We start from the raw sequence: 27,676 nt of genomic DNA on the forward strand, positions 1-27,676 counted from the left end.
AGGTCTGCACCCTTGATATCTTTTTGAAAGTTCAGAGGTTAGTTCTGGAACAAACCAAATTTCTGACTGGCTCCAGCAGGTCTCTTGGTTTTTGTGAACATCAGGCTGTTAAAGGTAAAGCTCATGTGAATATTAAAAGAGAGAAGCTCTCCTTTGGCCCCGGGATCAAGTAAGTAGCTCTGAAATGTTCTTCTGAGTGAATTCAGCAGCCTGGGGAAGAAGAGGAGACCCCAATAAAACCTAATAATGAGGACGAGAAACCTGCTTGCTCTTTTCTTTTTACCAAGAATGCTCAATATGTCAGAATTCCAGGGACAGTCAATGGATGTGGTCAGAAACTGACAATCAAAGAAGGTAAAGTACATCCCCTCTGTGTTTCTTCATGAGTTTCTGGCCAGATCCATGATTAAGGGCCCAATCCTATCCAACTTTCCAGCACTGGTGCAATCGCAATGCAGCCCTGAGATAAGGGGACAAATGTTCCCATAGCTTGAGGAGGCCTCTATGACTGCCTCCCCACTACAGGATGCAGTGCACGCCCCTTTGGCACAGCTGCACTGGCACTGGAAAATTGGATAGGATTGGGCCCAAAGTAGGCAAACTTAGAGGACTGATTCATGTAGAGAAATGCAGCAAATTATCTTCCCATCAAAGATGTTGTCTTTTTTATTTTATTTTTGTATTGAGAATGATTTGGTGTATTAATCACACCCAGGGCAGGATAATCCCCCCCCCCCCAAGAGGCTGGCTGAGAGAAGGCAAGACCAGAGCAGTGACTTATGCTGATGGGGTGTCACCTCCTCTGTTACAGGTGCTTGAGGCTCAAATTACCCTACAATTTATTATCTCTCTAGTGGCACAATTTGGAAATTAATGTATTATGATATGCTCTTTGTCAACTATCCCGAGCAGTGTGATTGAAAGATGGAGAGTAAAGTTTGAAATTAAAAACGTAGATGTTATCATAATACAATCTTTCAGGGGGGAAAAATCCATTTTCATAAGTTGGGGGCTGTGCTAGAACTGTGGAGCAACCATAATATCTGATATATAATTAAATATATTTAGGCTCACCTACACGCTGGTTAGTGGTTACATTAATTAGCACTACTATTTCCTTCCTGCACTCCCTGGTTAGAATCTTGGGAGAAGAGAAGTGCGTTGAGCACCCCCACGTGGCCAAAGGAAGAAGCGGCCAAGATCCACACAAACATAAAAACGATCATTAAAATGTTGGATGAATCATGTCATCGTTTCCCCCCCCCCCCTTTCTTTCCAAACATTCTAAGCATCTTTCATGAGCACCTGTGGCTTTGGAACAGCATGTTTCCCCTTTATTTTATTTTATAATTCCCATTCGCAGACAGAAAAATGCAAGGAGGGAGAAATGTTGTCTCCTGTAGGTATGTGAATTTCTCATTGCAGGGAAACATTTTGGGAGAACCTCTTCCAAACTATAGGATTTTTTTAAGTGAGAACAAGAGAGCCCTTTTAGCACCATCCTCACCCCTGGCAGCCAATGGAGAAGCACAAGCAAACTTTACACGATGAGGAAGAACTCGCAGAAATAAAGCATGGCACTGCCATAGAAAATATAAGGCAAGAGTGCTCCGCAGATGGGCACGTGCCAAGGACTCACACCTGCGCTCGGCCAGCTCCTGAGACAGTGAGGCGCTGCTTCTGCCTCTGACCCACAGTAATCCTTACTGAGCAATTGTGGGGCTGCAGTGGCCATCTTTTTCCCCCCAGTGGCATTTACAATTCCTGGATGTCCTATTGTCTGACATGGTGTCAGGTTTGGAGGTATCTGGAAACTGGAAAGGGCACCAAGGGAAAAAAAGGAGGATGTGCTGCTGTGCCAACCCTTGGTAAGCCTACCCAGAAGACTTACTGGGATGCAGTGAGGAGGAAGAGGAGCAGCAGCAACAAACCATCCTCTTCGGGCACAAATCCTCCTGCTGCTGCTTCTCAGTATCTGGTAAGGCAGTCATGTGTTCAGGGCCCAATGGGGAGTCTTACTAGGAAGCAGAGGAGAGCTGGTACTAGCAACGGACGAGAATCCTCCTTCCCACCACCCCCTAACTATAGTGGCAGCAGTAAAGCAGGCCTGTTGCCTGTCCATTCCTGGACATCATGGAGGTGGTAGCTGGTGCACATGCACACATGCTTAGAATGTAAGAAAAGCCCTGCTGGATCAGGCCAAAGGTCCATTTAGTCCTGCTGTGTCATATCCTATCCTCCATCTCAGGCTGCAAAGCCCGACACAGAGGCTCTCAAGTCTGTGCTGGCAAAATAGCTGGTGCAGGCTTGAGAAGCCCTATTGTGGGGTCTGGGGCTTTCCCTGGGGCAAAGGACAAAAGTTCCTCTCCCCCCCCCCCAAGAAGACTGCCAGCGGCACTGCTGGATACAACAGTAGTCTTTTTGGCATCGCTGCACCCATCTGCCTCTGGGGATAGGACTAGACTGCCATCCCACTGGATGCAATGGGGCTTACTTTTGAATAGACCAGCATAGGACTGAACTCAGTCATCCTCCTTGAGCATAACCACAAGTTAAAAAGCACTGGTCCCAAGCTTCTGGAGAGACCCCATTTCTTATTTCCCTCTGCTGTGAAAATTGCCCATTTCTCCCTTTACTCTTTTCTTCCTGTTCTTTAACCATTTTATCAAGCTATAGAAAGATCTGTCCTCTTATCCTGTGACAGCTTACAGCCTCACTGAAAGTTCCTGAGTAAGCAGTTCAAATATATGCCACCTGAACTGCCTAGATCCACATGCAGGTGACACTGTTAAAAAAAATTTAGGGCACAATCCTAACCCCTTAAGTCAGTGCTTTCCAGCACTGGCATAGCGGTACCAATGGGACATGTGCTGCCACTCAGTTGGGTGTTGCTCACAGAGGCCTCCTCAAAGTAAGGGAATTTTTATTCCCTTACCTTGGAGCTTCATTGCCCTTATGTCAGTGCTGGAAAGCACCGACATCCTTATGGGTGTCCTAACCCCTTGGTTAGGATTGCGCCCTTAGTGAGGCAAGACTTACCTTTACAAAAACCATGCTGACTCACCTTCAGCAAGGCCCATTCTTCTGTATGCTTAATAATTTTATCTTTAATTATGCTTTCCCCGTTTACTTAGAAAAGACATTAAGCTGCCCTGTAATTTCCCAGATTCCATGGGATACTTTGGTCAAAATAACAGCAATTTCACATTTGAGCTCTTTAAATGGGGTGGATGACATCCAGACCCATTGATTTGTTGATTCTTAATTTGTCAACACAGGACAGAAACTTATCCCTTGTCACATCTGTTTGACTCAGTTCTGCAGACTGTCTCCCTGGGAAGGTCAGTTCAACCCCAGGTATCTGTCTGCTCTACCTACATCTTTTGTAGTAAAGACAGATGCAAAGAATTCATTCAGCTTCTCTGCAATCCCCACATCCTCTTCAAGCTTCCCCTCTTATTATCTCATTATCTGACAGTTCAACTGCCTCCCCCGCAGGCTTCCTGCTTCTGATGTATTTAAAGCTGTTTTTATTGTTTGTGTTAATGTTTTTTAGCTATTCTTTCCCCCCTTCCTTAGCTTGCATTTCTTTTGTCAGAGATTGTGCTCCTTTTCTGTTCTCCTTATTTGGGCAAGACTCTGCTTTTCTGGAGGAAGGCTTTCCAAGTTTCCCTGCCTCCTTTTGGAGCACTCCACTCCTCAGCCATGCTGGCATCCTCCTAGACCGCTGGTGTCTTTCCTACTGGAAGACTGGACCCTCCAAACTGTCCGTTTCACCCCCTCTTTTGAAGTCATGCTTCCAAAGCATTGGGGGAACACCCACTGTGGGACCCTCACAGGGCTTTTGACTCAGGACCCCTCAAATGCTAGAGATGACACTGACTGAGGGCCCAATTCTATCCAATTTTCCAAGGTGGTGCAGCCATGCCAATGGGGCGTGTGCTGCATCCTTTGGTGGGGAGGCAGTCACAGATGCCTCCTCAATGTTAGGGAACATTTCTTCCCTTACCTCCAGGCTGCAATGCAGCTGCACCGGTGCTGGAAAGTTGGATAGGATTGGGCCCTGAGGTGTCACCCAACACTGAGGGGATGTAAAGAAAAGGGCAGGTGTTGTCTGCCTTTTCAACCTGGAGTCTTTCCTCTCCAAGGAGCCCTATAAACTACTGGTTAAGGGCCCAATCCTATCCAATTTTCCAATGCTGGCGCAGTGGCAATGCAGCCCTAAGGAATGGGAACTAACATTCCCTTACCTTGAGGATGCCTCCTACTCAGGACGCAGCGCATGCCCTGCTGGCAGGGCTATACCAGCGCTGTAAAACGGGATAGGATTTGGCCCGAAGTTTGGAGCTGGGCTGGACGCTTGGCGAAGGTGGCGATGCCTGATGCAGAGCCGGAGAAGGCCCCTCCCCGCGGGTAGGCTGGAGGAGGCCCACTCGGCAGAGCCCCCTCTGGCGACGGCGCGCAAGAGCGCAGGGCTGGCTGCCGCCAGTCGGCTGGAGGGGGAGCTCCAGCCTCCGGAGGGCGGAGCGGGGGGCGCGGCATGAGGAGCCGGGGAGCTGCCGCGGCAGTCGCCGGTCGGTGGGACCAGGGAGGTAGGCAGCTGCTGCGATGCTGCCGCGCCGGAGCTGGTAGGCAGCGCGCTGTCGGGCGGCCAGAGGCAGGCAAGCGGTCGGTCGGTCGGTGGCGGAGGCGTCATGGAGAGCCAGCTGGCGCGCTGCAAGATCGTGGTGGTGGGCGACAGCCAGTGCGGCAAGACGGCGCTGCTGCACGTCTTCGCCAAGGACGCCTACCCCGAGGTAGGGGAGACCGGGCTGGGGAGTCCGGCGGGCGAGGACGCACTGCTGGGGACCCGAGGGGGCCAGGAGGGACGTGGCGCCGGCTGGGAAGGTCGCGCTGTGCGCTGGGAGGCAGGCGAGAGTGGGGCGCCCGGAGGAGGCTCCCTCGGGGCGCAGGCAGGCAGGGCTGCGGGGGGAGCCCGGCCGTCCCGGGGTGCAGTCGAGCTGCGGGCTTGAGCCGAGTGATGCGGGGAGCAGGCGGCTCTGGGGTGGATCCTGCTCCAGGGATGCAGGTGGAGGCTCCCAGAGTTCAGGCATTGCGGTGACTTACTGGAGACCCGGAGTCCAGATGTGGGGAGGGACTGGGAAGGGAGTGCCCTCGTCCCCTCACCCGAAATGGTGCACCCTCGAACTGGGGAGCTCCCGCAGAAGGTGGAGGGGGGGTGAAAGTGGTCTGAGGGCTGGAGGGGACTTCCTAGTGCAGTGCAGGGATTCGAAGGGGTTTTCTTGTTATAGTACCGGAGCAGGAGGACAGCCAGGAAAACTCGGGGGGGGGGCTAGTTTGAGCGAGATGGGGAGGGAATAGGAGAGACAGGTCCTGGTTTAGGAAGCCAGATTTGGGGGGGGGGGAGCTAGAAGGGAAATCTAGGGGTAAATGCTAACCCTGGAACTGGGGAGATGTCAGAAAAAGGATGCTTGGATGGGGGGGGGGCTGCTTGCTTGTATGGAGTACCTGATACTGTGGATTGAAAATCTCTATAAAGGTCTAATGGACTCATTGGGCTGAAAGTCAGAGCCTGTGGTCAATGCCTGGGCTCTGCCATGGACCGAAGAAGTGCTTCTAGGCATGTGTAGAGTGCCCCCCTTTTTTGCCAGAGCCCAAGTATCTGAAATAAGGAAGAAGGGACTTCCAGGTAGTTGTGAGCACCGGCAGTGCTCCTTTTAGACATGACTAGCTGGAGGAAGGGGGGTTCCAGCAGCAAGAGGGGATGCAGAATATCCCAGGAGGCAGGATGTCTCCTTCCCTCTGGTTTCATGCATTCTGTTGTCTCTCTTCCATTCTCCACCCCACCTGCAGAACTACGTCCCTACCGTGTTTGAGAACTACACGGCCAGTTTTGAGATTGACAAGCAGCGCATTGAACTGAACATGTGGGACACCTCAGGTAAGGGGGGCAACGAAGGGCTGGAGCTTGAGCCGCATCCACAGCTCGGCCCTCTGATTGCTCTGTTGCATTTGCCAGGGAAGGACTGAAAGCTGTGTGGAGGTGAAGTTTGCTATCACCTGTTTCACATTTGTGTGATTTCTTCTTAGTTACTTACAAGTATGCAGGCCCTTTGTAGAGGAGAGATGGATGATTCAACCTAGGTATACACCCTTTCCCTGATTTGTGAGCAGTAGTTAATTACTTTGGGGCTTAAGTCTGCTTTGATGTCTTGAAGCTTTTCTCCCTGATCCCACTTGCCTGTAACCTGCCTCTGGTTGCATGGTCAGAAAGAAATGAACTTTGCACATGCTCAGTGATGCTTTTGTTTCTTGTATCTGGAAGCAGTCATTAAAATGTTTGTCACGACTCTTCATCACAGCAGATTCTCGGATCCGCTCTTCTTCTTCCCACCAGAAATGGCCACCCACATTTTACACAATATGGTTCTTCCATCACTTCTTGGATGAGTCTTCTCCAGACACAAACCTATCCAAAAATCATTCCTTGGTCTGGGGAGCCCCTTCCGCCTCCCCCAAGGCAGTAACAGGTGTTCTGTGAATGTTGTGAAGGAGAAGCTTCCTTTCTGATATGTTTTGGAGCCGAGTTCTGGCACTCAGTGTTGGGGCTGAAACCTTGTAAGCCTTGGTGTGACTCAAGTCCTTTGTTTTGTGGGTCCTTGGCGGGAAGGAAGGACATCCTGCATGTGCCCCACATGTTCTAGAGTTGAGCCTTGGCATTGAAAAAAGGCTCTGGGGTTACTGAGCCCTTTGGCTTCAAATCTCACTTTGGGCAGACCTTCTATTAAAAAAAAAGTCTCTCTCACCCACAACCCAGGTCATTAATCTCCCCGGGTTCCACCCTGATATGTCCAGCCTGTGCTGTAGAGCTTGATTTGCTGTTTCCTGCAAAGCAGCTGATTAGGAGCACCTTTTTGAGACAGTACAGAATGAGTTCTGAAGTTCAGGGTGAGGCCAGGAAAGAATGAAGCCGAAAACTGAGCTGTGGATTCACGTGTGGGCCTCACCCCTGGGAGGAATGTAAGAGAAGAAGGCCCAACTTCTTGTTTTCCTGCCTGTGCATGGGAAGACTTCCTTGATGCCAGGGCACTGGTGGCAGCTGTCTCAAAACTACACTTGGGCTCTCTGACTCATCCTGTCTTTGGTTCGTCTTCTCACGTTTTGCCTTTTATTTTTAAAACCCCCAAACCTTTCGTTATGGTTTTCCATCTGTCAGGAAAAAAAGAAAAACACACTGCACTTGGCCCTGGATGCTACAGAGCAGCAGCAGCAGATGTGATGCTTCAGCCGTGATGATGTGTGGGATAAATGTTCTTGCTGGGGGGGAAAGGGGGGGAGATAGTCTGAACTGCTGGTGCTTCCTTGCTCTGCCTCAGCCTTCACTTGGCATTCATTAACTTTACAGCATCACGCTTGGCACTGTCAAGCCCTTCCCTTGGCACGGCGTCCCTTGTCTGCTTTGTTGGATTGTGTAAGGGGCTCTTGTTGTGCGCGGTGCAGCTGTGGCAGAATTGCTTGTGGCTCCTTGGGAGGCTGCAGAAAGACTCTTCTGTCTGGGCAGAGAAAGGAACTGGTCTCTTCCTTGGGTTGTAATCAGAGACACTGGGCTGTGGGAGGAGGAAGCGAGCAAATAATTCTCCTGCTGTGGGAGGCCAGAGTGGTGCATGAAACGATAACCAACCTTCAGCGTCTTCCAGTGTTTAACAGATACACACATTGTCCAAAGCTGAGACACAGTCAATGCAGAGCACGACTAGGCTAGGACCTGCAGCCAAAGAACTGGCAGGTCTTGCCAGGCAAGAAGAGCGATAGAAATGCTTAGTAATGACAGTGGATTCAGCTAGACGTCCAACAGGCTCATGGAGCATCTATCACTGTCTGTTAGCCCTATTAGCTAATTTGGAAATTCCAAGTTCAGAAGGAGAAAGATACCTCTGATTGCCAGATGTTGGGAATAAACTGTGGAGAATGGCTGTCTTGATCATACATCTCTCCCCCAATAGGTGAGTTTCCTGGGGGCATCAGAGAGAGCAGGTGGGTCTCAGTACAGTGCAGAAGCTCCTGCAAGGGGCTTGTGCTAGCCAGCACAACTGGACCTCATGATGCTTTCCCCCCTCCCACCCCCACCATGTCACAGTTTCACACATTGTTTGCTGTGCAGCATGGCTAGGAGGAAGGAGAAGTAAATACTAGCGCACCCCCCCATACTAGTTCCACTGTTCGTTCAGCCCTGCCTAAGGTGTTGGGTTAGTTGGACTTGAAGTTCTTAATTTGAATGAGCTTGCTTTGAGCTTTTGCTCTGTCGTTTGAGTCACGCCTTGTATAATTTGCCCAAAGTAATTGATTGGGAGCATTTTTGTGGCCACAGGAACCACAAGGAGGAAGAGTACAGGGGTGAACCGCTGTTAATATTTAATTGGTTGTCCTGGAGGGGCTGGTGGTTGGGAGCAGGATGTGAAATTAAGAAATGGGAAATTTTCTGCTTTGGGCTTGCAGTCGCTGTTCCGTTTCTCTGCTATTTAGCCTGCTTCTTTTAATTGTTTAAATTTTAATTTTCGAGGGTTCTTGAATATGTCACTGCTTTGATCCTGCAACTGCCGTAATGCTAACCGCAAAGCTGAAACAGATGTCGCAGGGTACGTCTATTAAATACCAACGTTCTGGAGCAAATTTTTACTCTTAAATGTAAATGCTCCTTTTTAAAAATTTTCGGGATGACATCTCTAAGGGAGAGTGCCAAAGTACCAGCCTGCCTGGAAGTTGCGCCCTTTCCCTCCTTGAATCTGTAATCCCATATAATGGAGAATTGGTTGCTGTTACAGGTTCTACCTATGCTCAGATGCACTCTTGCTGGTGAGTTGCTGATTTGCATAGTCTTGATCATTACAGTCAGGTTTTGGGGTTTGCCTCAAGCTCTGTACTCTCCACATGTTTGGAAGGCACTTTCTTCCTTGTTGTTTTTTTCCAGATAGTGATAGATCAATACACCACAAAACTGTTCTGGAGCCAAATCCAGCTATGAGTCCTGCCTCAAATGAAGCACTTTTTGCTTAGTCCCACAAACTCCCCCTATCCTTGGGAAGAAACTTTGACAGCCTCCTCCCTTCTATATGCGATCCTGCATCTCATAGTGTCTCTAGGACTGTATTGCAGATTGAAGCAGCTTGGTGGAACTGCCTCACCCAAATTATTTATTTACTTCCTTACATTTATATCCCAACCTTCATCTCCATTGATCACAAGGCAGCTAACAAAACATAGCAAAGAGCAATTTAATACAATCATATCAAAATGCAGATTGACACATCCTGATCTGGCTGCCGCAGACATTCTTCCTCTTATTGCAGCTTTTCATGTTTGAGGCTGGTTCTTCTGTGAAGTGACATTCAGAAGTCTCTTCCCCCCCACCTCCCCTACCTCCCAAGATCATATGAAATAATAATGAGTGCCTCTGAGAATGCGTTTTTGCCAGTGAGGATGCTTCTCTGCTCAGTTGCGAGGATATTTTCAGCTAGAGATTTTATGGCCCTCTTTTGCCATTCTGGAGACAGAAGTATCACAATGGCATTGGCTGGGCCACAAGGGCTTGCATCTCTAAGTATCTCCTCCTAACTACCTTCATGTGCTCCTAGCTGCCTTCCTCTGATTCCACACACCATACAGCTTAGATTCTATCTGCCACACTGGGACTATAAGGAAGGGGTCTAAATTTAATTCTTCTTAAGGCCAGTTGTGAGGTCGGTGGTGGTGGTCTATAGAGTGCTATCACTATTCATGGCATGTTTTACAGTGTTTTCAGAAAACATAAGAGCAGTCCCTATCCCCAAGAGCTTACAATTTCAGATTTGACCAAGGGGCAAAATCAGAGGCAAAGGAGGGATGGGAGTGGGAAAAGCAAGGCTGGGCTTAGCAGGAATACAATTGAGCAAATGCACTTAGACCTTGGCTCAGCTGGGGAGGACAACCAAGATTTAAGCCAAAAAGATCCTAAAAGGGAGGTGGAAAATGGGGTGATACAGAGGTGTTCTGGTGATTGTCTCTGTCCCAAAGGATACAAAAGCCAGTCAAATGATGTTTTTAACCAGATCTTTTGTATAGGATGGAGCAAGCTTTCCAGTGTCAGAGACTGCTTCCTCAGTCTTGATAATGCTGCTCCTCCAGCAGGGGTGGCCCATCTGTAAGGCAAGGTGATGAGGGTGGCAGATCGTTGGGGAGGAGGCATGAGAGGGAGGTGGAATTGGGTTGCCCTTCACCTTAAGCCTGCTGCTGCCACCACCTCCCTCCATCCTGCTGCAGATGCAGTCCACAGTGATCTGCTTTCTGCCTGCACCTCCTTACCTCGGCCCTGGTGCGGTCTCTTGCAGAAGTACAGGACTTCTGGCTTGAGCTCCTTCATTTGAATGATCCCTTAAAATCAAATCCTGCACTCCTGCAGCAGAGGAAACTGTGCAAGGTGTGCAGTGAATGGCTGTAGTTTTTTGCTTTTAATTTTGCGGAGGTGGTGGCATTCCGGATCATGCTGCTGCTATTCTTCCATTCTGGTTTCTTCACCAATCTGTGGAGGGCACAGGGAAAAGCAGAGCCAGCATGTGTCTCTTGTATCAGGCAGATAGTTTGCAAGCTGTCTGGCAAAGAACTCTGTGGTGCTCACAAGCTTCCGTTCTCCTGTACCAACCCAAGTTGGCCCCATGAAAGATATTACTGTGCCTGATTCATCTGTGGTCTTTTTCATACACTCCCTGAGCAACTGGCTTGGAAAGAGATTAAAATGCTAGGCTCTGCTTCCTTTGGTGCCCTTCAGAGAGTGGTGAAGAAACCTGGACAGGAGAAGAAGCTTATTGATTTTCTCTTCCTTCTTCCCCAGAGAATTATGTGGCTGCTGAATTGCTTGGATAAGGTCTGTGCTGATAGATGGATGCAAATCGCAGTGTGCTGAGAGCACAGAGTGGATGGATGCCATTTCTCTTGGAAGGAGCAGTGATCCTGAAAAGGACTTATTGAGAGGAGCCGGGGAAGGGATTGTCATAAGAAGAGAGAGAGCCACACTCTGGCATAATCCTTTCACCCAAAGGCCCAATGCAAAGTTTAATCATTTTGAACCAAGGTTCTCCAGGGAGTGACCTTTCCAACTTGTTCTGAGTCTGAGGGCCCAGTCCTAACCATCTATCCAGCACCAATGCAGCCCCCGTGGTAAGGCAACAAACATTTCCTACCTTGAAGAGGCCTCAACCTCAGTGATTGCCCTTCCATTTCAGGGTGCAGCACATGCCACATTGGCACAGCTGCATCAGTGCTGGAAAGTTAGATAGGATTAGGCCCTGGGGAGTAGTGGCTGAGAAAAGGGCTTCTGAGAATGTGCAGGATGCCGTTCTCTCACTATTAGAGGACACCAACCAGCCGCCACAAACCCCAAACATTAGATAAATAGCCTTTCATGTTGGAAAAGATGACTTGGCTAGACTTGAACATTGGCATGTCATATTTAAGGAACTAAATGCTGACACAGTGCTAAAAATTCAGAGAGCATTAGGATTTTAAAAGGAGATGCTGCTTTAAGTGATCTCCTGAAATTGCCTACAAACAGCAAAATCACCCAATTCCCTTTGGAGGGCTGTGACTTGGAATGAAATGGGAACTTGCAGGTGCTTAGTGATGCTGCCTGGACTACTGAGTGGAGAGGGAAAGGCATGTGTTACATGGGTCAGAGGCATCATTCTTCCAGGCCCAAGTGTTGGCACTGAAAATAGAATTAAGGCTGAGCTGCCTGCAACTCATACAGAGTCCTCTTTTTGACATCATCTGCGGTTGTTGATGTGTTGCTCTTGCCTGAGAAATGGTTCAAATTGAGAAGATGGAAAAGGATGCTTAGTTTGCCCATTGGAACATGTGAATTCCTAAACAAAAAGAAGATTTTCTGTAGAAAATGGGCAGAGTGACTTTTTTTTTTAAATGATCCACCTGTAAATGTGGAATTAGGTGAAGGGAAGTCAGAAGCCTAGTTCCCTGGTAGGCCTGAACCCAGGGTCATTATCGTAGGAAATAAAGCACTGGCTGAAGCATCTTTTTTAGAAAGGCATTTTGGCCCTTTTAAAAACTCCAAACATGGAGAAAAGTCTTTGCCTCTGGAATTCTCCCTTACTGTTCTGCCCTCTCTCATTCAGCAGGCATTTAGCCTTGAGAGGAGTGTGGGAACCTGCAGCTTCTGATAACAGATCCCCCGCCATTCAGAAGGGGGGCATAAAGAATGTTGAGGAATATTGATGAGATTAAGGAGACAAATGCAGTTGGGAGGGGGAGAAGACACAGTGGGACTATGTTTGTGTGTGTGTGTTGCTCACTCCCTTGTTTTCAGAACTAGAGACTCTACTGGGAAGGATATATAGGAAAAGGCTCCACTCTGTTATGTACTAGGTGCTGTACAGAACATAACTGGGATACTGTCCTGCTCAATGGGTGTGTAATCCGTATACCATACCTAGAGTTTGGGGTCTAAAATGACTACTATGTGCAAATGGGAAAGGGTAATGTAGGAGGTTGCCTGTGAACTGGGTAGAGAGAGGACTAGTCCATTCTTGGATTCTTGTCCTACTTGTGCCTCACTTGTCATGTGGCACATACTGACTCTTCACTCATAGGAGTGAAAATTGGAATGTCAAATCAGTTTGCACTGTCTGTAAAATGGGATTAATAATGAGTTGGTGGTTGAATGGAATAAAGAGAAGCAGTTAGCAAACGATACTGAGGCAAGCTACAAAAATGATGCATGTTTGACAACATGCAAGATTTTGCGGCAGGGTTTGCTTCTGGGGAGGAGGTCATCTGATCTGAAAATCAGATGCTCAGGTGCTTTGGTGGAAGAGAATCTCCAATTTACAGTGCAGTTGACCCTGCAGGGTTTGTCTCCTTTGGTGTATCTGACTTAGAATGTCCCTCGCTGTTCAAAATGTACATGTGGTGTTGCCATGACATCACTGGGGAAGCCTGGATTGACGGCTGGTGCACAACTGGGTTGCAGTCTGTGGTGGAGATGATGGACCCTGCCACAGGATTTCTTCTCAGAAGTCTTCAGAGGCCCCAGGCATGTCCTCAGTTTCTTTTCCATTCTCCTTTTTGGATCGAGTCTGGTAAAGTTGCCACCTTTTTACTAGCTAGACAAAGGCTTTGTGACTTTTAACAGTGGTCTTAGTAGTGGATATTACTAGTGCACTACCAAAATTTTCCCATCACTGTGACTCCATGTTGGGAAAATTCTTACTTTCCCTTGGATCAGGAGCTGTTCAATCACAGCCTGATTCCATGGGACTAATTTTTTTTTTTTTTTTTTGCAGACAGCTAGTTCTCATGAACTGCCAGCTACTTAAGCCGTGCATATACCAGGAACCAGGATGGTGTAGTGGCTGTGCTATTGAACTTAGGGTGCAATCCTAACCCCTTACGTCAGGGCTTTCCAGCACTGGCATAGCGGTGCCAATGGGACATGTGCTGCATCCTGCAGTTGGGTGTCACTCATGGAGGCCTCCTCAAGGTAAGGGAATGTTTGTTCCCTTACCTCAGAGCTGAATTGCCCTTATGTCAGTGCTGGAAAGCACTGACGTAAGGGGTTAGGATTGCGCCCTTAGACATGGAAGATCCTGATTCAAATCCCCACTCAGCCATGAAGCTTCCTGGGTGACCTTGGGCCAGTCACTATCTTTCAGTCTCACCTACCTCACAGGGTTGTTGTGAGGGCAAAAGGAGGGGAGAAACTATGCGTACCATCTTGAACTCCTTTGAGGAAGGGTGGTATAAAAATGTGAAAAATAAACAAAATATACTTTGATTCCTGATCACACCTTTTAAGATAGTGGGTCCAGAATTCAGCATTCGAAAATCTCATCTTGAATGTATTGAAATTCATACAATAAGTTTCTAGTCTTTATGGCTACAGAGAAAAGTTTGAAAAATGTATGGACAACACCTAGTGAAAGCAGAGTCAGAGAGAGCACTGAGAGGGACTTAGAGGGGTCTGCTAGAGGTGGAGGAAGGCAGGAGCAGTGGCATCTCTAGGGTTTGCATAACTTGGTGTGGGAGATCAGCACGTCACCCCCACGATGGACCTCCTCCCATGCAATGGGTGGGGCAACAACCTGGATAGTGAGCATGGTAATGTACCATTACCTCTCCCCCACTAGTTTATTGGTCATAACGTTTGATAGAATGGAGATATTTGACTCTGGTTTTTTTCCACTGCATTATGCTTTAAATTACACATTGAATGGTATATATAACATGATGGTGGTATTCCACAAACCGCGATTTTGGTCACTAGTAGCATACCCCCCCAATATGTGTCACCCAGTGCAGGCTGCACCCCCCCCCCACCTCCCTAGCGACGCGACTGGGCAGGAGCTTCATTGTTCTGTACATCTACCTTGTGCTGCCAAATGGTGAGTCATAGAAAATATATTGTGAAAAAGTATACTTGATTCACACTTAGAACTTGAGGTACTAGAACTCTAGTACATTCACTTAATGTTGCTAAGGTCAAAATTGGTTTGAAAAACTGCAGCGTTATAATATGAGAGAATTGCTGTGCTGAATCTGACCAAAAATCTATCCTAGTACACTCTTTCCAAACTTGGTCAGCCAGATCCCCTGGGAAGCTCCTAAATACAGCATGATGCACTTAAATAACTATCATGTGTGGTGTCCCCCAACATCCTGTATCTGAACATAGAAGGTCTGTTCTTCTATAGAGCACAGCTATCGCTAGACCTTTTTCCCCATGAGTTTTTGGTCCTTTTAATCTCTCTCACCCTCCCATTATTTTCCTCAGCCAGTTATGGCTGTGCCTTGCCCCTCATGCAAGCAAGACATTGACAGATACCCAGCATCTACTCTTGCTGTAAGCCAGTACCCTTACACTCACAAATCATCCAAGGGAGCATCACTGAGGAGGCCACGTAACAGTTTATTTTGCTCTTGCTACTTCTTTGCATGCTTGACGGAATTGGGAGTGCAGGTTAATTGCTGGGAGTTGACAAGCTGTTGACTTGCTAGCTTCTCTGCTCCCTGGAGAATGTGTTGGCCTGGCTGATCTCGCACCTCTGACAAATCATCAGAGCCCTTTGGTTTTCTTGGAATAATGCACAGTCTGGGTCTTTAAAAGTTTTGAGAGGAGTTCCAGGACAGAAACTGTCTAACTTTCTTTCCCTGGGTTGTGACTGGAGCTTTGGACACTGTAGCTGGTAGGAGGGAGGGCTGTTGAAGCTAACATGGATTTATTCGGAGGTGAGTGAGCAGGACTGTGTGGGAGAAAAGTGGGCTTTCTCCATTGAGTTCTGTGGGATGCAACTATTACGGCTTTTGCAGCCACAAATGAAGGCTAGTTGAGAAGTGCTGCCTTATTATTATTATTATTATTATTATTAACAGTATTTATATACCGCTTTTCAACTAAAAGTTCACAAAGCGGTTTACAGAGAAAAATCAAATAACTAAATGGCTCCCTGTCCCAAAAGGGCTCACAATCTAAAAAGATGCAAATGAATACCTGCAGACAGCCACTAGAACAGACAGTGCTGGGGTGAGGTGGGCCAGTTACTCTCCCCCTGCTAAAAAAAGGAGCACCCACTTGAAAAAATGCCTCTTACCCAATTAGCAGGGGTTAATTGCCTTAGTGCCTGTAAGTCCAGGTCTAAGTGAGTGGTGATAGAGACTTTGGAGAAGTGATGACTACAAACCAGTGGCATAGCTAAGTGGAGTGGGGGGATATATCGCCCTGGGTACTGTGTCTTGAGGGGGTGCCAACCCGTACCCTAAATGGTGGATCCAAGGTGAAAAAAATTGCTGGCTGCTCAGAGCAGCTCATCACGGGGGGGGGGGTGCCACTTCTCTGGTGATGAGCCCAGCTGAGCCCAGCCCTCCAGAACTCTCCAGTGGCAGCGCATAACCTCCCCAGGCCTCAGAAGGCTTTCTGGAGGCCTTGGAAAGGCACTTCTAGTTTTTGCCAAAAATGGAATTGCTTTTCTGGAGGCCTTCAGGAGGCCTTCTGAGGCCCGGGGAAGCTACGTGCATCCCCCCTGTCCTTCAGACCACTTCCTGGACATGACCAGTCACAACTTGCGTGTGTTAAATTTGATTTTGCCGTGTGGGGGGATATTAAAAATTTCTGTGCCCCAGGTGGCAGATGCCTCAGCTACGCTGCTGCTGCAGATGCTTTTAGAAATCCCACCTGATTCCTGCTAACTCATTCAACTGCCACCTTGCTCTCCCTGCACGAGAGCTACAGGCAGGCAGTGGTGGGGTTCCTTGTAGTATGTCCCTAACAATATGTGACTCTGCATAATTTTTTGTTTTGGTTCTGCCTTGGATGTGGCATTTGGTACCTGTATGTTTTTCTGTTCCCTTTTTGACTTATGGCTCTGTTTGGAAATGCAGCTTTTAAAGCCAGTGTGCACTTCTCCTGCTTTCCTTTGAACTCCCCATCATCCCTCTCTGACCAGCAGCATGTTGCTCATTAGTATCCAGATTGAGTCGTCCAGGCAAAAAGGGAGTGATTGTGGAGGGAGGGAGCTCCCTTCTGCCCTGACTGCAGGGAGTACTCTGGCAGGGTCTGACTGCCGCTTCTTGGCGAGGCCTTTGCAGCTGTTGGGATTGGGTTTCTGAGTTTTTCTCTTTCTCACTCGGCGCCACCTACTCCAGCCCGCCTCTGGGAAATCCAGGCTGGCTGCATTTCTCAGAGAATGGGGGGCTGTTTCCCAGGCTTGTGCTGCGGATCAGTCCAGATTCTATTGACCAGAGGCCTTTGGGAAAGCTGCCACCTCCATCCTTTTCACTCTCTGACAGCTTTTCAGGCAACTTTAAAAAAAATTCTTTTTAAAAAAAACACGCCTACTGCTTTTACTTCCCCCTTGGCAGATCCTGGCATAGAGACAATAGTTCAGCTGTTTCTCATGAAAATTTTTTCTTTGCTAGGTGGAGGAAGAGCTTAAAACATGATGGCTGCCTTCTACCTAGGGTTGTGGTGCTGAAGGATGAGGAAGGGGACAGAAGAAGAGTATTCTGTTTTATTTGCAGTGTGACACAGTGGTGGAATTTGAGTGGGGCGAGAAGACTCCAAAGTGCAGCTTAGTTCCCAAGCTTTTTTCCACTGTCGAATCTTGACTCTGGAACATGTTAAGAGACAAGAGTACACCTGAACTTGTGCAGTGACTTAGCCTCAGCCTAGCCAGAACTAACTACCTTGCGTCTAGGTTTCGGGTGAAGGGCTTCAAAGGCAAAGAACATTATTTTGAAGCATTATTTTGAGGGATGATGCTTTCCCTAGGAAGTTAAGGATTGTATGGGCTCAGATTTGTTTATATAGCTCATCTTGAGCTGCCACGGGCAAGTCACTCTGTCCGTTTCACTATTTCACAGGCAGTTGTAAGAGCAAAGGATAAGAAATGTCAACTATCCTGCAGCTAAAAAGTGCCATTGAATGAGGACTATTGGAGCAGGTAACCAGTAGGACTAGATAGAAGAATGTCCAGTGGAGCCTGGGATTGTGAGCAGCCTCTGACTTTGGCTTTAGCACAGATTAGGGCATTCAGGAACATCTCAGCATCCATTTGAATTGTTCCTAGACCTTATGATTATAGAGCAGTTTTTGGTCAGATTCACCTCCCTTTAATCTTCCCAGAACATATGCTCTGATAATGGAAAGAATGGATTCGCTTCAGGGAGAGCAGGTTTGTTTTCCTTTTCTGGGCAGTGGTTTTTATTTGTGTGATGAGCTTGTGGGAAACCCAGTCAGCCAGGTACAGCCCTGCTACCAAGTAATAGGCATGAGTAGGCTGTTTTATTGTGGGAAGATCTGCCAGCGCCAGAGAACCACAGTGCGTACGCAACGCAGGCAGTCAGCCCTCCGGGCCTGCATTTTTTGCAGCCTGCTGTGGATATCTTGTGCTTACCACTTCAACCAGCAGAAACTGCCAGTCTGTCCTTGAGGCAGTGGGCAGCATTTGGGGTCTGGTACAACTTGTCGCGTTCCTTGGAGATGAGCGAGATGGATGGTGCTGTACAAATGAGATTGCCTTGTGTGATCGTTGTGCGCCCGGCGGAGGAGGTGACTAATGGCAAAAGCAATTAGGGCTTCCTTCCTTCCTTCCTTCCTTCCTTCCTTCCTTCCTTCCTTCCTTCCTTCCTTCCTTCCTTCTATTAATCGTACGCTACGTGTCTGCAGGTGGATGTCAGACCTGTCCTCAAAAAGGTTGCATGGCTGGCTTTGCAAGAGTGTCTTACTCTCACACCTGTTCCTGTCTGTGCACCTCTAAGCCTCAGGCTCTGCTAAAACTCTGGGTTTAACTTTTATTGGGATGGGAGAAACACATGAGTGGATTTTGCTGTGCTTCATGAGGCACAGCTGCAGGGCACCCATCCCTCTTCTTAGTGGAGCGCTGGGCTCTGGCGTGATCTAGGGAGTGGTGGTTTTGCCATGCAGCAGGGGAGTCAGACTCAACGGCTTCTTGCACCCCATCCACCTCTTATAATGCTCCGATGTCATGAACTTGGCTGAATTCACAAGCTGGCTGCAGCCTCTCGCTCAGCTTTTCTGGCACCTTGGCTGTTCTGAGCAGGCCTTGGCATAACTAATAGTTGCAGTGTGCCAAAAGAGTGTGTGGGCACCCACCTTCCCTCTCTCTCTGAACTGGGGTGAGCAATTGTACAATCTCGTAGAACAGAGGAGGGGTTGGCCCTGTTTGGAGTGCAAAGCGCAGCTGTTTGTTGCAGTCCTTGGCCTGGCAGGAAGGCGATACATTTGGCTGAGTTGGGCCAGTGGTGTGGCAGCTAGCTTTGGGGGAGGGTATTGCTGGCACTGCCTGACTTCTGTAACAGATGATGGAGGGCAAAGCTGTTCTTGTTTGAAAAATGTATAACAATAAGTAAAATCATTTAAGCATGTGTGTGCACCCCCCACACACACACACGCATGCACACACAGTAGAGCCATTTGGGGGGGTAACTATTTTGTTCATAAAGAAGCAGCCAAGCCACAACACTGTTATAGAGGCACAGAGGACAGACCCATTGCCCAACCCATCGCCCAAGCCCCAGATGAAACAGACATGTTTTGAGCCGTCACCAAAAAGCTGTGAGCTGTGAGCCATCACCAAAGTTCTCTTCCCCCAGAAGAGAATTCCATAGTTAATGGCACTTCTACAGAGAAGGCTCAGTGCTGTGATAAACATACAGCTGCTGCTGAAAACAGCAGCCATGTGTCTCTACTTCCCCACATTATCAAGTTCAACTTGCCTGTATCCTGATGTCACAAAGTCCTGCTTTTATGCACACACCCCCACACACCCCTCTCCTCCACTGTTAGGCAGCAAGTGCTTTGTTCCCAAGGAGGTATCCAGCAATTCCCAGTCTGACCATGGTCATGGCATCCTTCCTTCACGGTGGCTTTTTTTTCTTGCTCTCCTGGCAAGAAATCTCACGCGACCCAAGATGGCAGTGCCTGGGAAAGCCAAGAAGAAGAGGCTATCAGGGACATTCTGTGGTGCCCCTGTGAGTTTGCCCTGATGCCCTCAGGTGTCGTGGTGCACTGTTTGGGAACCACTGCGCTAGTCCAAGATTGAGACTGTATGCTAAAATGCTTCTTCTCTGTACTTCTTCCACTCCCTAAATTGAAAAAGGAAGCTGGGGATGGAGAGGAAGAAGGAGGAGGGGAGAGTGGACTGCAGTATCCCTAATTCTCCACTCTCCTCTCTTCCATTCTGGCTCCCTCTTCCTTTCCTGTCCAGAAGCAGCAGTGGAGGCAAGTGGGTGGACAGAGGTGGGACCCCCTACCAATCTTTTGCCTGAAGCAACAGCCTCGGTCAGCCTCACAGGTGGGATAGCCCTGATTATCCAAAAGGGATTGCTTGCTTATTCTTCCTGTTTACCTTCTGTCATAAGCGATCCTCTTTTCCTCCCCCCCCCCCCCGGTCCAGAAAGCTGTGCTCTATTCATGAAGCCAAATGGACACCTGCCCAGTGTTGTGGTGTCCCAGCTCTGCTCCTGTTTACTGAGGACCACAGAATGCACCCCCAGATCAAAACATGCATGGGGCAAAAGATTTAATTCTCCCATTTGCATTTGAGAGAGGGTGGCGGTGGCGGCAGTGATGATCATTATTGGATCCTACCTCGGCAGAATACATAATTGCAGCCTGCTAATTTATGGCCCCTGCTCCGCAACACTGGCAACTCCTTTTATGTGCTGAAAAGCAAGGTGGCTGAATCCATTCCTGGCTGCCTCCCATTTAGTCGAGGTGCAAGGGCTCTTCTTTCCTTCTCCTCCTGTGTGACTTGCCACCTTGCCACTTGGTGCCACTTGCCACCATGAGTGACTTGCACAGCACTTTGAATGTGCAAAACCTTTTGCAATTGTAGTTCTGCCTGCCCTCTCTGGGTTGCAAGGCACATTTTACAGAAGGAAGCTGGGAAACAGTAACTTCCCCAAGGCTGCACAGTATGTCTGAGGCAGGAGTGGAGTATGGAACTAAATAACTTGCAAAACTTAGAACTCTGTTGGCAACTTCCCTGTACACAAGTGCGGCGAACAGCCTCAGAGATTCTCAATGCATACTTAAATGTGCCTTCTGTCTGACTTTGGAGCTGATTCAGGGCTGGCCCAAAACCTCCTGATGCCTAAAGCAGCATGCCAGATTACCCAATGATGTGCCAGCCTCTGCTCCTCCCTCTCTCCAGTGTCCTATCTCCAGCACTCTCCTCCCTTCCACATTTCCTCTTCCTATCTGTCCATTTGTCCAATCCAGGGAGTGGAAGGAGAAGAGCGGCAGCAGGTAGGCAGACACAGGTTAGTGCCCCCCACAAGTGCTACCTGAGGCAACTGTTTCAGTTGGCCTCATGGATGGGCCGGCCTTGAGCTGATTTCATTGAAGAAGGAGGAGTAGAGCACTCTTTCCCCCCCCCCCCAGTGTTCTGCTTTAAAACTGGCCAGGTGGAAGACTCTTGCTCTGCTTGTTAGATTATGAAAGGTGAGGGTGAAAGAAGAGGAGGCCTTCTTGAAGGAGTTCGTGTGTCCTGTTGCAATGCCTGTTCTGCCAAGTGGGGGTGTCATGGCTGCCTTAACTAAGCTGGCTTCCTTCAGGAATGACAGTGCTGGAGACTGAAGGTTGATCTACCAGGGGTGCCCAAGCCCCGGCCCTGGGGCCACTTGTGGCCCTTGAGGACTCCCAGTCCAACCTGCAGGGAGCCCCCAGACTCCAAAGAGCCTCTGGCCCTCCGGAGACTTGCTGGAGCCCACACTGGCCTGACACATCTGCTCTCAGCGTGACCGCCAACTGTTCAACCTCTTGCGTGAGCTGTGGGATGAGGGCTCCCTCCATTGCTTGCTGTTTCACATCTGTGATGCAGCAGCAGCAGCAAAGGAAAGGCCGGCCTATAAAATAGGCCTTCAGCTATTGCAAGACCTTCAATCATTCATATAAGTCCCAACTCTAATATATTCATTTATGTAAATTTAGTCAAATTTGAAATGTAAGTTAAATCTTTTTTCCCCCAGGGCCTGACACAGTGTCAGAGAGATGATGTGGCCCTCCTGCCAAAAGGTTCTGATCTATACAACCCTGTTTTCCTCCTAAGACCAATGTGTGAGGGAGTGGTGCTTGCAGGAGAAAAGTGATGGAATTGTGGGTTCCACCCACTACCTGCCATTCTTCCCACCAATTCCCACCAATTCCCACTTGTGTGTGTGTGTGTGTGTGTGTGTGTGTGTGTATAAAAAACCCAGCCTTTGGGAGTCACTTGCAGGAGAGATTGTTGGGTGCAAAAGGGTTTATGCAGCCCTACAAATGCCCCACTCCACCCCTCCATTTATGGGAAACAAGGATTTGGGAAACTGGCTTGCTGAGATATCCTGTAGTCCTGTCCTCAGGACTTGCTTCCAAAAAAATATATTGCCTAATTTACAGGTTGAGAAGGTCTATCAATAATTGCACCTGACACTGAAAATAAGGGTAGCAAACCAATCTTAGCCTATTTTGACTAAATAGTGTTAAGACTCATTCCATTAACCCCCCACCTAGGAGAGCTGAAATGAGTTTGGGAGGAAAGTGCTCAAGCAAGTGTATGCGCGAGATGATGAAATTTACACACGTCCTCCAAATTTGATATACATCTTTTGAAAACAGCTTTCTCAGTTAAGCATGTGGTTGGATTTTAGGGGCTTAAACAGTTCAGCTAATGGAATGTGAAACTTTTCATTTTTATACTTCTCATTACTGGTAAATATTTGTGGTCATGACCTACTTCTTAGTCCTGTGAAATAAAATCAAAGAATTCAAAATTTCCAGACCTCAGTGATAAAAATTGGTCAGCTTCTTGGGGAATGCTTTTTCAGCAGCGTAAGTGTAAGTTAGCTGTTTGGAATGACCTCTGCACCCCTGAACAATATAGATGTAATTCTGAGTGAAGGTTATATGCTACATTTAGTTCCAGGACTAAGCCAAAGGTTGTGCGTGTCTCTTATGCAGGCTCAACATACTACGACAACGTCCGCCCTCTTGCCTACCCTGATTCAGACGCTGTGCTCATCTGCTTTGATATCAGCCGTCCTGAGACTCTGGACAGTGTCCTGAAAAAGGTGAGGTGATCAAACACATTTGTGAGGTCAGCCCATTGTAATATGGGTTGGGGATGCGTGAGCGAGTCTTGCATTTTGGAGGAGCTGTTGGAAAAATTTTCAAATTTTAAAAGGGGATTTTTAAAGAATGAGCAGGAACTCAGTAAGTTACTTCAAAATCACAAGTGAGTTGCAGATCATAGGCAATGGTTTGTCGAACTTCTGGGAATGTTTTTTCTGGAGGTTAAAATGAGCAGGTCCCTCGTCCTGATGTTTGTGCATACGTGTTTGATAACTTGCAGACAAGATCTGTTATCCAAAGGGCACAGACCACATGTAAGAGTAGGTGACCTCAAATAGAACAGCTATACCGTGTGAAGGTGTGCTACATGGCAGGGATGGAGGCCAAGACTAGTACAACCTGAGTATAACTTTGAATGCTTGCTTGATGCATCAGTGTATGCAAATCCTGTTGGCAGCTGTGGATTATGGCCAGCATTTTTGAAGGGCTTCAACATACCTGGCAATGTGGTGGATGATGATGACACTGGAATGTTTGGAGCAAAAAATCTTTCTTTTTTGTGTGATCAGTGCTTAAGTTCTTTTTTAAGTGGTGCTAAGACTGCAATTTGCCTGAAAGTTATACTTTCAGGTGTGGAATCCCTTTTCCCAAGTGCCCACCAAGCCCAGCTTTGAGTCATGGATAGACTTCTGGAGTCTGTGAGCCCCAGTTAAACTCTGCATGCTCTCCAGTTTGTTCCCACACTGTCTGGAGTCTTCCCAGTTTGTTCCCACACTATCTAGAGTCTTCTGTCTGTCATCTTCACTGTTCACCTCCAGTAGTCTCTGCCGCAACCCTCCCACAGGCTTTTGGAGAAATGTGTGGGGTGTATTTTGACGCAGTGGCATAAAACAAATGGGTGTCCCCTGGGACTTCTCTTCTGAGCTGCTTCCCTCCAGTGTACATTTCACAAGCCTGTGTGGTAAGCAGAGCTCCTCCGGCACTGTGAAGTGGAAACCAGGGAGACTTTCCCAAAATCCCTCACATTTTGATAGGGAAAGGAATGTGGGAGACTTTAAAAGCTGTGTGTTTTGCCCCCAGGCCGAGATGTGAGTGTAAGGGGTGGGGGTTTGTGGGGGGAATTGTCATAATCACTGCCTGCTGGATGCAAAATAGGAACTAGCTCCTCTTTTTCACCAAGCTTTGACTTCATAGGAACAGCTTGTAAGGCCGGAGGCAAGGGGAGTCACTGGAGACTTTTTGAATCAACAGCTTTATTTCCTCTCTCCATGCAAACTTGATTTCTACTGAACTAGAACACTCTGGGTCACCTTGGTGGCTGCAAATTCTGTGCCACAAAAGATGAATTCTGAAAGCTGTATAAATCATACCAGGAGATTTGCTAGTGTTTGCTAATTTTGCTGAATTTGTCCTACTTATGTTAGTGATGGGGAGGAGAAGCAAAGAGTTAATAGAGGGCTCTGAAGGTATCCCTTGGCTTAAGGGATTCTTGCTCAGTTCCATCATCTGACTGGAGATTTTACCATGTTTTCAAGCCTGTGCAGTCTTAAGGGCTAGAAATGTGTTTTCTTAAAAACTACAAATAAACCCAGAGATTCACAGAATTTTGAAATAAGTAGCCAAGAAGACCAGTTGCAGCACTGAGGCAATGTGATGTAGACCAGGGGTGCCCAAACCCCGGCCCTGGGGCCACTTGCGGCCCTTGAGAACTCCCAATGTGGCCCTCAGGAAGACCCCAGTCTCCAATGAGCGTCTGGCCCTCCGGAAACTTGCTGGAGCCCACACTGGCCCGACGCAACTGCTCTCAGTGTGAGGGCGACTGTTTGACCTCTCACATTAGCTGTGGGATGAGGGCTCCTTCCACTGCTTGCTGTTTCACATCTGTGATGCAGTAGCGGCAGCAAAGGAAAGGCCAGCCTTGCTTTGTGCAAGGCCTTTTATAGGCCTTGAGCTATTGCAAGACCTTCATTCATTCATATAAGTTCCACCTCTAATATATTAATTTATGTAAATTTGTTCAAATTTTAAATGTAAATTAATTCTTCCGCGCCCCCCCCCCCCGGCCCCTGACACAATGTCAGAGAGATGATGTGGCCCTCCTGCCAAAAACTTTGGACACCCCTGATGTAGACTCATGAAATAATACCTCTGAGCACATGCAGACAGCCAGGCAGTCTAAGGAACACAAACCAACTACCACTAGTTTAGTAGTAGCAGTAGTTAAGTGCCTGGGCAGCTCAGTGCTGAACAATTTTTTTAAAATAACATCCTTACTGTAAAACTCCCAATATATATTTTAGCTTATACTTTAATTTTGCAGAGTATGTTCTCATTTTTACAGACTATTGTATTGGCAGGCATTGTCTCCCACTGTCTGGGATTTATTTATTTATTTATTGCATGCTCTTCATTAATAGAATCTGACATTGAGCAGCATTATCCATTATAATTTGTTGCTTTATTTAAAAAAAAAAGTTGAACAACCCAAGACCATAGCCATCCACACTGCCGAGAGATGCTTCAAAAAGGTGACTGTGAAAATCCAGAGGCATAACAGGCCTGTGAAATGGGTGGAGGTGGAGATGACTGAGCCAGCCCCCTCACAGGTGCTTATTTTAACCACATGTTTTGCTACCTCCTTCTTGTTTTCCCTTGCAGTGGCAGGGAGAGACACAGGAGTTCTGTCCTGGTGCCAAGGTAGTCCTGGTGGGTTGCAAACTGGACATGCGCACTGACCTAAACACTTTACGGGAACTCTCCAGACAACGCCTTATCCCCGTCACTCATGAGCAGGTACGTTTTTGAACAGAAGCTCGACTCACTTGGGTTAAGTGACTTACACAAGGTCACCCAGAAAGCTTCATGGCTGAGCAGGGATTTGAACCTGGATCTTCCAGGTCTAAATCCAACTCCCAAACCATTGCACCATCCTGACTAGAGGGCACATCGAAGATGAACAGTATGCGGTAAAGGAAGATAATCCCACTTCTGTTGCCTAGGCAGTATTTGCTTCCAGTCGAAAGCAGGTGTGAAGTAGCAGAGAGGACTTCAGGCAGATAACTGCAGCCAACCCCGGAAAACAAGCCAACCCACATGCTCAAGACTGCTAGTCAGTTTGGTCACAGCAGCATTCCTCTTCAACCCAAATATAGTACTGTATTAAGTTGCCAGAACTTTAATTCACACCAGTTTGTCAGTTGCTGTACATGATACATTTTTAGAATTCCTCCTTTTAAAAAAAACAAATTAAAAAATACACTCCCTCACTCTTCCCACAGCCCACTGTTTGGCCAATGCAGGGTGCAAGACAGGAGCTTAGATGAACAAAGCTAAGCCTACATGATCAGTGTGAGGAAACTCCAAAGTGCAGGTGCAGGGAGGAAAAGACACAAGGAACGGCTCTCTGTCACACCTGCTTGTGCTTCTTGGAAGCAGCTGAAAGAGCCGATGTACCTTGGAAAGCCATCCAGGAAGTTCCTGCATTCTTGTGCATCTTGGCATCCATGTACACCAGCATTCTCTCCCCTTCCTCTTTTGAACACCATCCCCTTCCCCCAGCATCTGTGCTGTGTGTGTGTGTGTGTGAGTGAAAGGTAGCTGTATCTTCACCTTCGAGGAAAAGTTAAAATTAACTACCAGCTGTGAAGTAAAGAAATGTGTGGAGCTGCAGAGTCTGGCAGAGGTGGTAGGGAGGGGGCAGCTTGCAGGGAATAGTTGCTCAGTGTGGCAATGCCATATGAATGGCACAAGGTTTTCAGAGGGCCAAGGGAGAAGTGCTAGACTGATGTTTGCCAGAATCCAGGGTGAGGCAGCAGTTTGCAAATAAATGAGTATAGCAAGTCCTCACCTAAAAGTCGCTTCATTAGAAAGTTGATGAGTAGGGGGAAAAAACTGATTCCCGGTGGGGGCCACTGTCTGTGTAGGGTCTGCATATTTTCCCATGTCCACATGAGTTTTCTCTAGCCCAGAAAGCTCACATTTGTTTCAGTGTTTAATATCAGAGGTGTTTTGGGTCTCTATTTAGGAGTTTGATGTTTTTATGACCTGAAATATGCTGCAGGAACATAACTCTTGTTTACATATATCAATTATTAACGCATAGTAAAATTGGTTTTGTTGTAAGTCGTTTCTCTTAAATTTGCCGTTTCCAAGAACCTATCAACAACTTTAAGTGAGGGCTTGTTGTATGAAAGAGAAAGAAGCAGAAGGCTATGGTTGAATTCTCCCACAAAATGTTGGTTATGTTCTCCCCCTTCCCTTTATGCAGGGCAGCATCTTGGCCCGGCAGTTGGGTGCCGTGGCATACGTAGAGTGCTCTTCAAAGGTGTCTGAGAACAGCGTGCGGGACGTTTTCCATGTGACCACACTGGCCTCAGTCAACCGTGTGCACAAACACCTCAAGCGCAGCAACTCGAAGCGGGGGCTAAAGCGGGTCACGGAGATGCCTGGACGGACTGACTTGTTGAATGACTCGGAGATCCGCAAAGACCGGGCCAAGAGCTGCTCAGTGATGTGAGAGAGGAGGAAGAAGATCCCAGAGGGGCCGAAGTATAACATTGTGTGACTTACTCATATTTTTTTTGTATAGTGACTGGTCATGGGGAGGTCTCTGCACTGTGGGCCAAACTCTCCAGGATGTTGGTCAGAGAAAATGAAGCCCTCCCTGCCAGCTAGTGGGTTGGGTAGGGAGGTTTCTGCCTGAAGTCATACATCTTATATGCATATGGTGAAAACTTCTGGATGGTCTAGTGTTGCACAGTATACAGAAATGCTCAGGTAGCAGACATCCTCCAGAAGAAAGGAGCACATCACTGTGTGTGGCATAGATGGGGGGAAAAATACTTCAGATTCTTAAGAGTAATTATTTTGGAGCTAGCCTCAACTATGTAGGTACCCAGGCAACCTGGTGTCTGGTATTTTTCCAGCCATGGCATGTGGCGGATGGCTATGTGCATGGACTAGTGTGCGTGTTCGCGCGTGTGTATGTGTGTGATTCTGAAATGTATGCACAGATGAGGTGTGGGGCTGGTGCTCAGGCTTGGGAACTGTCATGGAATAAAGAGA

General features: G+C 47.8%; 1 protein-coding gene across 1 annotated transcript; it reads left to right on the forward strand.

Annotated features, from left to right (window-relative positions):
• Positions 1-4,585: 4,585 nt before the first annotated feature.
• Positions 4,586-27,676, forward strand: RND2 (Rho family GTPase 2). The gene is made up of 5 exons (XM_066628087.1): positions 4,586-4,796; positions 5,854-5,941; positions 22,502-22,611; positions 25,271-25,405; positions 26,880-27,676. Exons 1-5 carry the CDS (start codon positions 4,695-4,697, stop codon positions 27,126-27,128), a joined length of 684 nt encoding a protein of 227 aa, XP_066484184.1. The 5' UTR covers positions 4,586-4,694; the 3' UTR covers positions 27,129-27,676.

This window comes from Tiliqua scincoides, chromosome 5, assembly GCF_035046505.1.
Source record: "Tiliqua scincoides isolate rTilSci1 chromosome 5, rTilSci1.hap2, whole genome shotgun sequence".
NCBI lineage: Eukaryota > Metazoa > Chordata > Lepidosauria > Squamata > Scincidae > Tiliqua > Tiliqua scincoides.

Excerpts from the sequence above, each read along its gene's own strand:
- RND2 (XM_066628087.1), top strand. The coding sequence starts at position 4,695 with ATGGAGAGCCAGCTGGCGCGCTGCAAGATCGTGGTGGTGGGCGACAGC. Across the intron at positions 4,797-5,853 it reads CCAAGGACGCCTACCCCGAG|AACTACGTCCCTACCGTGTT; the intron begins GTAGGGGAGACC and ends CCCCACCTGCAG. Across the intron at positions 22,612-25,270 it reads TGGACAGTGTCCTGAAAAAG|TGGCAGGGAGAGACACAGGA; the intron begins GTGAGGTGATCA and ends TTTCCCTTGCAG.